This window comes from Sminthopsis crassicaudata, chromosome 4, assembly GCF_048593235.1.
Source record: "Sminthopsis crassicaudata isolate SCR6 chromosome 4, ASM4859323v1, whole genome shotgun sequence".
Taxonomy (NCBI): domain Eukaryota; kingdom Metazoa; phylum Chordata; class Mammalia; order Dasyuromorphia; family Dasyuridae; genus Sminthopsis; species Sminthopsis crassicaudata.
The window spans coordinates 14,260,387-14,273,420 of NC_133620.1; the positions used below are offsets into that span (position 1 = coordinate 14,260,387).

Sequence of the window (13,034 nt, forward strand, 5' to 3'; positions counted from 1 at the left end):
AACGCATGTCCATTTGCATATCTGACAGAAGAGGTTGCACAATAGAGATCCAAGCTCCAGTCAGGAAGGGTTAGAATTTTCTATGAATAATAAGAGCAGCAGCAGCAGCAACTAAAATTTATATAGTGCTTCAGGGCAGGGTAGTCCAGCAGATAGCAATCTGGCCATAAAGACCAAGATCCTTTGCCACTATTCACTGTGTGGTCCTTCACTCTTCTGGTCTCTAGGCAACTCTGACTCTTAAGTTGCAGAAATAAAAGAAATATGGCCTGGTAGCCCTCAGACTCCATCCCAAAGTCAGAGAACAAGAAAGTACATATGTCAGATGCTAGCCCCCTTACCCATGGCATTCTTCTTGACTCACTTTCCTAGTAATGAGCACTATGAGATTTAAGATGGGCATGTAATCGGGAGACCAATTTGGGGACAACTTCCTAAAAACTGGCTCTGACTGGGCTAAAACACTGGGCCACGATCCATCCAACTTTTCAAGCAAAAGTGGGAAGACTAGTTGCTGAGAAAGCTAAGACAGTGCTCAAGACTCGTCTTTCCAATTCTGTAATCCCAGACTTGAGACTTCCCCAAATCCTAACATCTTACAATCAATCCACCCATTTCCCTAACACCAACTCAACAGGGAAGCCCAGGGGTTGGAACCTACCTGTCCTTTCAGCTGTTTGATGGACTGCTGAATTGTGAGGATCTGGTTGAAGAGGGGGCTCTTCAGGGTCTCACTAAAAAGGACGAGTCTCTCATGCTGGGAGGTATCTCCTCTCTCGTGTAATTTCATTTGCAGCCTCTCAAGGACCTGCAGGATCTGCAGCTTATCTGTGGTAGAAAACGACGGATAAAAACACCGATTAAATGCCAATGGTCTTCCATTCCTTCCTGATAACTCATCACACTGCAAATAAGATAGAAATTGTATACATACTAGCTGCCGGATTTTCAGGCATCTTGAACTGTTCTCTTCAACCAGAGAAATCTAGGGATTTGGAAAAAATAAAAGGCATTTAATATGTAATTATCCATACACGTATCTATTCAAAGACAGATGGAAAGAGACAAACAGACAGACAGAGATGGAGAGGACAAAAAGACAGAGACAAAGAGAGAAGGAGAAAAAGAGAAGACAGAAAGACAAAGAGAGAGAAGGAGAAAGAAGACAGAAAGAGAGAGAAAAGGAGAAAGAGAGGAGAGAAGGGAAAGAGAAAGAGAAAGAGAGAGAGACAGATAAGACAGATATTGGTTCCATCACTCACTGTAGGTATGTGTGCAGTCTTGTGAATGATCTGCAGAGGATTCTTCTTTCTCCTTAGTGCCAGGCCTTCATTACCAACTACTTATGGTGCTTCTCTACTAGAAATGCCCCACAAACACCTCAAATGCAACAGATTCAAAATAAAAATATTTGTTCCCTATGAACTAGTCACCCTTCTGAAGTCCCCTATGTTTGTCCAGGGTACCACAGTCCTGCCACTAACGCTGACCATCTGGATGACCCAAGAGTCACTTCCCCTCCCTTACCCTCTCTCAACCTCAGTTTCCTCACATGTGAAATGAAAGAGAAAGCTGGACCAAGTAGTTATTGATAAAAAAAAAAAAAAAAAAAAAAAAAAAAATTCTGTCAACCTTCCAATAATTTTCCAATAATCAAACTCCTCCTTCTGTATCACCCCCACATCCAATCAAGTGACAAAACTCCTCCACAAGGTCCTAGTTCAGGTCCTCTTCACCCCTCATCTGATAAATCGCAATATGGCCAATGGGCTCCCATAATTCCTTTCCCTTTCTAATCTATTTTCAAAAAGCTGCCAACTGATAGTCTTAATTTCAAACAAAGAGATCTATAGCATTCCCCTAACTCAGTCTTTTTTTCCAAGGGCTTCTTATTAGCCAAGACAAAATAGCTCTGACCTTTCTTCCACACGTGTTCCATTCATACATTAGCATCTGCTTTTGTTTTCTGCGACTGTCCTGCATCCTCAGCTACACACTGTTCCCTGAGCTCAGTATTTCCCATCTCTGCACATTTGCTCCTCCCAAGGCAGATCTCTCATCTCTACCTCTCGATGTCTTGCATCTTGCTTCAAAAGTTGTCAGTGGGGGCAGCTACTTAGGCACCAGCCCTGAAGTTGGGAGGGCCTGAGTTCAAATCTGGCCTCAGACATTTGACACTTCCCGGCTCTGAAACCTTGGGCAAGTCACTTAACCTCAATTGCTTCAGGAAAAAAAAAAAAAAAAAAAAAAAGGGTCAGTAACCCCACACTCAAGGATGCCTTCTCTAAATTCTGCTTTTGGTCTCCTCCAATAACTCGGCTCTCATTTCCCAGTATTCTTGTGTCCCCAAAGAACACCAAAAAACCTTGAACCATGCTGTGCTTGGCTCTAGATCCCTACCCCCTTGCCCAATATTTTGTACATAAGAATAAAAGATTTTCATGTTTTAATTCATGTAAGACAGGTAGTGGCCTCTGACCAAAACTAAACTCTCAGCCTAGTTATTTTTACTCCTTATACTCTCAGAACAAAAACTAACTCAAAACTCAACAACAATAGTAAATGATAATTATATGGCACCAGAAATTGTACTAAGTACTTTTTCATCTCATTATTATCTCATTTGATGCTCATGAGGATTCTGGGAGGAGAATGATATTATTGTCTCTACAGATGAAAAAACCAAGGCAAACAAAAGTGAAGGGACCCACTCAGCTAGTAATTGTCTCAGGTTGTATTTGAAGCCAGGTACTCCCAAGTCCAGCCTCTAACTACTGTACCACCTAGCTGCCCTCGCTACCCTGGTTACCAGGGTAACTAGGGTTTTATCGGAATGTCCCATCATCTTTGTTTTCTATTAGTTTTTTTAGCCTCATTGACTAAAGCCTTGGTGGAGCTCATGATCTTTAGAGTTATGGTCAATGAGTAAATAATTAAAAGTCGGCTGGGGTTGTGCCCAAGCCAAATACAAACCCAAGAGTTCTCCTTCACTTCAACTGGATCTCTATCCAGAGCACTCTTGAGGGGACATTTAGGAAGTTAGGGCCCCACCACCACAGGGTAACAGCTTCAGAGCCAGAAGAGACCTTTGGGGACACCATTCCCCACCACCTAATTTTTAATCAATGAACAAACTGAGGTCCAGAGAGAATTGCATTCCAGACCTGAAGCTAGGAGTCAGTAGAAACTGATTGCAAATGCAGAATGTTTTCTCCAGTTTCAGACAGACTCCCCAATGCTGAGCACCGGGACTAGGGGTGACTGAGAAACGGAGGCGAGTCCGGCACTAGGGCAGCCGGGACAGGGCAGCTCCTGGCTCTCCCCACTGCCCACATGCCAGCCCTTGTAGCCAGCATACCGGCTTGTCTCTGCAAGGTGAGCAGGGCACATTCCTCTCCTGCCAGACTGCTGGGCCATCTCCAGGAACAAGGAACTTTCTCTATTGAGAGGAACAGAATGGTTCTGCCCCATGGTTCAACAAACTAGTACATGCCTGGAGCGTTCAAGATAGTTCTGATCACCAAGCTAAGGGTGACTCTAGCATAAGAAGAAATGGGAAAGAGGAGCCTCCTTTTTAGATGATTATCCTTTCCCTCCTTCTTAACCAATCTCTTGGGGCAGCTAGGGCACTCATGGACAGAGTATTCAGGCCTGGAGGCAGGAAGCCTACTCTCCCCAAGCTCAAATCTGACCTCGGCTGTGTGACCCTGGGCAAGTCACTTCCCTCTGCCTCAGTTTCCTCATCTGTCAAAAAAGCTGGAAAAGGAAACAGCAAAACATTGCAGTATCTTTGCCAAGAAAACTGTAGATGAGGTCAGAAGGAATTGAACATGATCAAAAACAACTGGACAATAATCTCATATTCACATCCACGCACTCTAGAGGTCTATTCCATCCTTGCTGTTAATCATAATTAAAAGGAAGCAGTAAGATGGAATTGAAGTCCAAGAGTCTTGAATTCAAATTTTGATTCAGACACTTCCTAGCTCTCTGACTCTGAGCAAATAACAGTACCAGTCATTTTGGTCACATCCAAGTCTCCATAATCCCATTTGAAGTCTTCTTAGCAAAGATAATGGAGTGGTTTGCCATGTCCTTCTCCAATTCATTTTACAAACGAGGAAACTGAGGTAGAAAGGGGGAAGTAATTTGCTAAGCTAATAAGTTTCTCAGGCCAGAGTTGAACTGAGAAAGGACTTTTACTGACTCCAGGCCAGGCATTACACTCTCCAGCTGTTCTTATTAGTTAATACAATTTCATTTGCTGTTCAGACAACATTGTAAAGTAGGTACTATTATTATATCCATTTTTCAGGTGAGAAAATGAAGACTCAAAGAATTTAAGTGACTTGCCCAAGATTCCATAGCTAAGTGTCTGAAAAGTCTTCACTCAGTCTCAGTTTCTTCACCTGTAAAATGGGAATAATAATAGCAACTAGCTCACAGATCAACTGAGATAACACATAAGCTGCAAAGCTCAAGTATTAGACAAACATGAGCTCTCCTTAGCAGGCTAGCATTTGTGTGTAAAATTTTGATTTACAGAATTCTAGAATTAGGTGACAGCCATGAGATGATTTGAGCCCCCTCTACGATATGTGATTGTTCAGTCTTTTCCCAAAAGCCTCCAGGAAGTGGGAATCCTCCACCTTAGGAGGAAGCCCATTCCACTCCTTTTCTAGCCTATGTATCCCCAAAGCTTAGAAGAGTGCCTGGCATATAACAAACACCTATTAAATGCCCATGGGTTGGCTAACAGAAGCTCTCTAAGGCCTGAGCAATATGGCGACCAAGGTCTGAGAGTTCACTGGCGTCAGTGAGATGGAAAATGCCCAATTTAAGGAGGCAAAAATCTAGGCTTCTTGACAGAACGCAAAAGGAGACTTCGCTAATGATATCTTTAGGAAAGTTGGTTCCCTAGAAGAACATGAGAAAGACAGAGTCCCAAATCTGTAACTATCACGATAAAATAGTCACAAATAGGAACATCGATAATCCCAGAAAAAACCAGGAACCTCTGATTGTTAAGAATCTAGAAAAATAGTTCCAGTTGCAAAGAGACAACCTGGAGCCTTCTGCCTCTTCTGAATAGAACATTTTCTACAGCTTGCCCTTGAACCCTATTTATACCCTTCGAGTCTCCAGGGAATGCTCAATATGGTTGCTCCCGGCAGAAATCAACTGACTTTGGAACTTCCTGCCTCAATGGATCTGGGGAAGTCACTGGGTCTCTGGGGATCTAGAATGTCAACTGGGAATTGGAGTTGGTTACAATTAGAGTCAGACATGATATACTTCGTTTTTATAAGACATGAAGAAAGAAAGAGTTAAAAGACCAGAAAATTGCAGGACAGCTAGGTGGTATAATGGACAGAGAGCCAAGCATGAAGTCAGGGAGACCAGAATTCAAATCAAACTTCAGACATTTCCTAGCCATGTGACCCTAGTCAAGTCACTTAACCCTGCTTGCCTCAGTTTCCTCATTTGTAAAATGACCTAGAGAAGAGAATAAATACCACTCCAGGATCTTTGCCAAAAAACCCACAAAGACTTGGACATGACTGAAATGACTGAACAACAACAAAATCTTGCAATTATGTGCTGTGGAACTACATGAAGAGATGTCTCTAGTAGAACACCACAAGACTCACTCTGTCCTTGGCCCAGTATTCTTCAACATTGTGACCAATTCATTAAACATTTAGTAGGCACTTACTGTGTTTACAATGTCCTGTAAGGCCCTAATAATTCAAAGATGAGAAATGACAGCTTTTACCTCCAAGAAGTTCAGCGGTATTCAAAAAGGTCGCACACAGCATTGGACAAAATCTCTGGACATCAGAGTATGAACAACCTGAGTTCAAATCCCCCTTCAGACAATCGCTGTGCCTCAGTTCCCTCATCTGTAAAACTGAGCTTGCTGGCCTTTCAGTTCCTATGCAACTCTAAATCTATGATTCTGTGATTCTAAGTGGACGTAATGTAGTAGAATGATTAGAAGAAGTCAGTCTAAGACCATTTTTAGGAGGTAAAACTCTTGTGAGTATAACAAGGAGACTACACCAATGCTCTAAGGGCCCTTTCACCTCTAAATCTGTTGTCCTAACACCTTGAATAAGACCATGTACATGAAGAGTTTGGGGATTCTTCAACACTACATAAAAGACCAACTATGCAAGAAAATCAAGGAAGGCTTCTTGAAGGAGGTGGCTTTTGAAGTGGGCCTTCAAGGAAGAGAAGACTGAATAAATAGGCAGAAAAGAGGAAACATTCCAGGCAAAGAGAAAGGTATAAACAAATCCCAATGACAGGACCTGAGGGAGCAAATTTCCTAGTCTTCCCACTGAGACTCTCCAATTTATCCAGTTTACATCTTATATACACAAAGTATACCGCACCATTATTCAGCAGTGAGCTCCTTGAAAACAGAGGTGGCCTTTTTGCCTTACTTTGTGTCCTCTTTGCTCAGTTTCTAGTCACAATAAATGTTTCTGACTTTAGCTTTCAGGTATCAGGTTTGTTTTGTTTTTTTGAAGACAATAGGGTTAAGTGATATGGCCAGGGTCACACTGCTTAAGTGTCCAGACACAGCGTTGGAATTCACCTGAGCAGATAAGGCCAGAGACTTATTTACCTCTCAGTAGCCCCAGGCAACAGGTATAAGATAGGAGTCCAACAAAGGTAAAGTAAATAAGGGGGAAGGGAATAAGCAAATGCTTTAAGTCCGGCATCCAGTCATTATACAAATATTTTATCATTTGATCCTGGGTGGAGATGCTGCTATTATCCTAATTTTAGGTTAGCTTGGGTTATTTCCCCTCATTCTCAAAGATGACCAAAATGACATTACAATGTTGTAGTTGAGTTACAGTATATCAGACTTGGATGCACAGGGTAGTTAGTATATCTAAAATCAAGCACAATTTGTACAATTGGGAAGACTTCCCAATAAGTTCAAGAGTGAAGCAAGGATGTCCAATATTGCCACTATTATGTACATTTGCACCAGAAATGCTAGCTATAATAATAAAACAAGAAAAAGAAATTAAAGAAATAAAAATAGGCAATGAGGAAACAAAATGTCACTCTCTACAGGTGTATATTGAAAGCCAACTAAAAAAACCATCAAACAATTAACTTCAGCAATGTTGCAGCATACAACATAAGTCTACATAAATCATGAGTATTTCTACATATTTCCAACAAATCCAGCAGAAAGATATAAAAATAATCACAGATAATATAAAATATGTGAGAATCTACCTGCCAAGACAAACTCAGAGATTATATAACAATCAGAAAACACTTTTCACACAAATAAAGACTGATCTAAGCAACTGGAGAAATGTTCATTGGTCCTGGATAGGCTGAACCAACATAATAAAAATGACAATTCTAGCTAAGTTAATTTACTTAATAAGTACCACACCAATCAAGCTACCAAAATCTAGGGAAAATACTAACAAAATTCATCTGGAAGAACAAAAAGTAAAAAAGATCCAGAGAATACTTTTTTTTTTTTTAAATGTTAGAGAAGACGGTCTGGTAGTTCAAGATTTCAAATTATTCTCGAAAGCAGTAATCACCAAAATAACCTGATACTGGCTGAAAAACAGAGTGGTGGATCAGTGGAATAGATTAAGTACATAACATACAATGCAATATAGTGTTTTGATAAACCTATAGATCTAAGTTCTTGAGGTAAGAATTCAACATTTGGCCAAAATTGCTGGAAAATGGAAAACAGTATGGTAGATACTAAGCACAGATCAATATTTCATACCACATAGCAAGATAATGTCAAAACGAGTAACTGGTTTAGACACAAAGGGTGATAACAGAAGTAAATAGGGGGAGAATAGAAAAATGTGCCTGTCATATCTATGGGAAAGATAAGAATTTATGACCAAACAAGAAACACAGAGGATTGTGGGAAATAAAATTTATAATTTTGATTACATGAAATTAAAAAAAAAAAAATAACAAAAAACTTTTGCACAAATAAAACTAATGCAGCCAAAATTAGAAAAGGAAGTTTTTCCGATAAAAGTTTCATTTCTCAAATATATGGTGAACTGAGCCAAATTTATTTTTAAAAAATTAAGTCATTCCCAGGTTGATAAATGGTCAAAGGCTAGGAACAGTAAGCTTTCAGATGAAGTCATAGCTATCCATAATCACAAGAAAAAAATGCTCTAAACTAAGGATTAGAGAAATGCAAATTAAAGCACCTTATACTTAGTAGATTGATTAGCAGGAAAGAGGAATGAATCTATAACTACATAACTATAGAGGAAGATGGGGAGAACATTTTGGAACTATATCCAAAGGGCTACACAATTGTACATGCCCTTTGATCTAACAATATCACTGCTAGGTCTGGATCCCAAAGACATTAAAAAGAAAAAAAGGACTTTTTTGTACAAAATGTTTGTAGCAGCTCTTTTTGTAAATGAAGGGATGACCAATGGGGCATGATTGAACAAGTTGTGGTATATGGTTATGATAGAATGCTATAGTACTATATAAAATGATGAGCAGGAAATTTTCAGAAAAAAACTTATGAAGTGAACAGAACCCAAAAGAATGTGTTCCAGGAAACAGCAATATTGTTAAGGATGATTAACTGGGAAAGACTTGGTTACTCTGATTAAGACAATGATCCAAGATAATTCCAAAAGACCCATGATAAAAAGTGCTATCCATCTCCAGAGAGTGAACTGATAAACTCTAAATGCAAATTGAAAAATACTTTTCTAAACTTTGAAAAATTATTTTATTTCTTGGGTTTTCTTTCACTAATGTGTTTTTCATGGAAATATGTTTTGTATGACTTCACGTGTCTCATCAATATCAAATTGCTTGCCTTCTCAAGCAGTGGAGGAGAGGCTGAAGGGAGAGAAAGAATTTATAACTCAAAAAATATTTAAATGATTGTTTAAAAAATTTTACATGTAATTGGGAAATACTTTGTAAAAAAAATTAAGCATCAGGTGAAGGCCTTTCAGTAAAAGACTAACTTTCCAGTCTATCAAATTCATTTTCTTGGTGCAGCCTTTCCTTGTGCTCCCAGGTATCAATGCTTTCTCTTTCTTCAAATTTCCTTTTATCATAATTATTTGTATAGAAGCAATAGATTCACCCATAGAATTTAAGGTCCCTGAGAGTAAGAACTGTTTTAGTCATAGTAACTTCAAAAGCACAAAAGTCTATGGAATCACAGTCTCCATGATGGTCAGTTAATTTTGCTGAATTACTTCAATCTAACTTTTATTAAAATTCTCTTGTTAGAAGAGATAGCTGACTAGGTTGGGGAGCAGGGAATATATACGGAAATAAGAGTGAATTAAAATCAAAGATTCGAGAACATCTGCTGATTTGAACTGAATTATAAGAAAATACCTGTCCAGGGAAAGGTTGGACAAGCCAGCCTCTGGGTCCCCTTTCCAGTCTGACATTCTGCAAAGGGGAAAAATGGCAGAGAGGCAAGGATTGAGAAAGACTAGAACAAACCTAAAATGGAACAGGTTTTCCAAGAAGTTCATAATAACAAATAGTATCTAAATAGTGCTTTAGTTGGCAAAGCACTGTATATTTACTGGTGATGAAGAAAAATAAAGTGTACTTAGCTGCACTTTAAAGATAAAGAGGCTGAGAGATTCAAATTAAGTGATTTGCCCAGATTTAGCTAATAAGAGTCTAGAGAGTCAGGATTTGAATTCATCTCTTCCTGATTTCAAATCTAACACATTAGCAACAGAACTACTTCCCTAGCAGGGGATCTCTTTCCTTATTGGAAGTCTTCAGGCAAGACTGGATGACTTGGCCAGATACAAGGCTCTACTAAATGGCTTCAGGTTTGCTCCAACTCTAGCACATTCAAGAAATTCCCAATTTCTCCTAATTCCAGAGTTTAGCACAGTGCCTGGTACATCACATGCACTTAATGTTTATTGATTGGATTCCAAATCAAGGAACTGCCCTGATACCATTGGTCTCACTTAGTATTATCATGAGATCCTATATCTAGTGCCACAAAGACGTAGGTTAACTTCTAATTAAGCAAAGGAGAAAAACTGAGGTCAAGGTTCATGTGACTTGAACAAGTTGTGGTATATGATTATGGTGGAATAATATTGTCTTATAAGAAATGATGAACAGGGTCTAGGGGAGAAAAAGGAAGAAAGAAGGAGAAGGAAGAGAAGGAAGGGGAAAAAAGAAGGAAGGAAGAGAGAAAGAAAGAAAGAGAGAAAGAAAGAGAGAAAGGAAGGAAGGAAGGAAGGAAGGAAGGAAGGAAGGAAGGAAGGAAGGAAGGAAGGAAGGAAGGAAGGAAGGAAGGAAAGAAGGAAGGAAGGAAGGAAGGAAGGAAGGAAGGAAGGAAGGAAGGAAGGAAGGAAAAAAAGAAGGAAGGAAGAGAGAAAGAAAGAAAGAAAGAAAGAAAGAAAGAAAGAAAGAAAGAAAGAAAGAAAGAAAGAAAGAAAGAAAGAAAGAAAGAAAGAAAGAAAGAAAGAAAGAAAGAAAGAAAGAAAGAAAGAAAGAGGAAGGAAGGAAGGAAGGAAAAAAAGAAGGAAGGAAGGAAGGAAGGAAGGAAGGAAGGAAGGAAGGAAGGAAGGAAGGAAGGAAGGAAGGAAGGAAGGAAGGAAGGAAGGAAGGAAGGAAGGACAAGCAAGAAACTTTCAGAAAAACGAAGATTTATATGAACTGATACAAAGTAAAATGAGCAAAGCCAGAACAGTAACACTGAACACAGTAACAGCAACATTGTTAAAGAGGCAAAGCCCGGATGAGATCCTTTGGGTCAATGTTTTTGGCAGGGAACCAAGCAGTTTCCTCTTAAATGAATATTCAGAACCCCCAGTCTCAATATTTTCCTGGAATTGCTAAGAGGGTTCTCCCACTTCAGTTTTTTCTGTTTCATAAAATGGGCAGGTTGGCTCCATATACCTATAAGCCCCAAAAGTTAATACCACCCAATCTTTAGCCCACCCAGCACAAGAGGTGTAAACAGATTTATCTGGTGACAAAGGAGAGAGGAATTTCCCAGGGGCAGAGATTTGCTAGCAGTGGTACTCAGGCACAGAATAAGAAAAGTCTGGGCTTGGGATTAGGCTCACAGGCCTTTCCCTATCTTCAACTCCTCCCAGCAGGAGTTAGGGAAGAGATAAGAGAATGAGGTGTGGACAGAGAACCCAAAATATATGGTTTGAAAGCAACTGAAGGATGCTAGACATGTCTAAGCAGTTCCCATTGGGAGAACTTGGGCCCTTATTCGTAGAGTCCAATATTTGTGGGTCTGTTTCCCCATCTGTAAAATGAGCTCTTTGGGGTCCCTTCCAGCTAGAAACTGACCTTGGCATCCCTCCTCAATTCAATGCTGCAAATATTCACTAGCTACCTATATGAGAAGCAGCCCAGGCAGGGAGTGGATAAAATGCTGGGCTTGTTAAAAAAAAAAAAAAAAAAAAAAAAAAAAAAAAAAAAAGCATGGATTCAAGTGCTGCTTCAGACATTCAGCATCGATGGGACCAAATCAGGGCAGTTATTGAGCCTCAGTTTCCTCATCTGGAAAAGGATCCACTTCACAGAAATGGTCGAGATCAGATCCCTTGTAAATACTCAAACAAGTATACAATCGTAAACAATTTAATTTCTATTTGAAAAACGGTAGGGAATACAAGAGTGGTGTAGGCCCGGGACTCGGCCCCCAGCTCTAACCATTATACTTTCTTAAATCCCTAAGATTCTTTCAGGTGTGGCTTCTATGGCTGTATCTTCTATCTCCCTAAACCTGGCGGGGCCTGATTCCTCCCTTCCTCTCTCCTTCATTTGAACATTAACTGATTTCCAGAACAAAGTCCAGCTCTCTCCGACACCGCCGAGGGCAGAGTAGGTGCTCGATAAGTGCCGGTCAGCAGCGAGCCGGGTGTAAAACGTGAATCCTGACGCTCCCTAAAAGCCGCAAGCCCGGGGAAGGGCAGGGACGGTGGGATCTCCCCCCCCCCACACACACACCCCCACCGGAGGAAAGCGAAGGTCTCCACGGTCCCAACAGGTGGAGCCTCAGTTTCCCGGTGACCTCGCTCCTTAAATGACCTCCCAGATCGCTCGCACCTGAGGGGCTCCGGGGCTTCCAGGCCGGGCGGGTGCGTGTGTTAGCCACAGGCTCCCGGGCAGAAAAAAGGGGTTCTGGACTCCTCCCTCCCTCCCTCCCTCCTTCTCTCCTTCCCTGGCTCCCCAGGCCGGGACTGCCCGTGCTCCCGCTCCTGCTACCGCTCCTGCTCCCCCACTTCCTGGCCTCCACAAATCGGAGGCAGGCTGCGATCACCCGTTCGAGGCCCCTCCTCGGCCCCCCCAAAGCCGGGCAGAGGGAGGGAGGGGCGGGGGCGCCGAGCCGGCTGCTGACGTAGAGATTTAAAGGGCCTGGCCCCGGGAGCTGGGAGTTGGGGAGCCCCGGAGAGCGAGGGCAGGCCTGGCCCGGGGGAGTGGCGGAGCGGGATCCCAAGCGGGAAGCCCCCCTCAGCCCCGGCCCTTCTTTACCTGGTCGGTCCCGAAGAGTGGGTGCGGGAGGCGGGCGCTGGCTCGGGGAAAGGTGGGGCTCCGGGACGCAGGAGCGCCCCCTCCCCTCACCTGGGCGGAAGTGAGAGAGAGGCTGGAGGCGGGGCGCACTCACCTGGCAGGCCCTGCCCTCCCGACCCCCTCCCCAACCGGGGCCTAGGGGCGGGGCCAGCAGAGGGGGCGGGGCCCACCCTAGGGCTTACTCGGGAAGCCCGGGCGCCCTCGGGGCTCCCAGCGCGGGGAGGGGAGAAGGATGGAGGAGGAGGAGGAGGGGAAAAAGGATGGGCGGGGGAGGGGGCTGTCCTTAGTGCGCCCCCAGCCCCAGGAGGGACGCCAAGGTTGCTTTTTATGCGCGCTGAGGCCTGAAGTCAAGAGCACCTCAATTCAAATGTGGCCTCAGCTACTCTCAAGGCGCGAGATCCTGAGCAAGGCACTTAAACCTTGCTTGCCTCAGTTTCCCCATCTGGAAAATGCGGTCG

General features: G+C 42.3%; 1 protein-coding gene across 1 annotated transcript in view; it reads right to left on the bottom strand.

Annotated features, from left to right (window-relative positions):
* Nucleotides 1–12,681, bottom strand: part of PATJ (PATJ crumbs cell polarity complex component) — a 335,316-nt gene extending 322,635 nt beyond the window's left edge. Inside the window, 3 exon segments of the mRNA XM_074265778.1 lie at nt 662–828; nt 935–985; nt 12,538–12,681. Coding sequence (XP_074121879.1) covers nt 662–828; nt 935–956 — 189 coding nt within the window. The 5' untranslated portion in view covers nt 957–985; nt 12,538–12,681.
* Nucleotides 12,682–13,034: the final 353 nt, after the last annotated feature.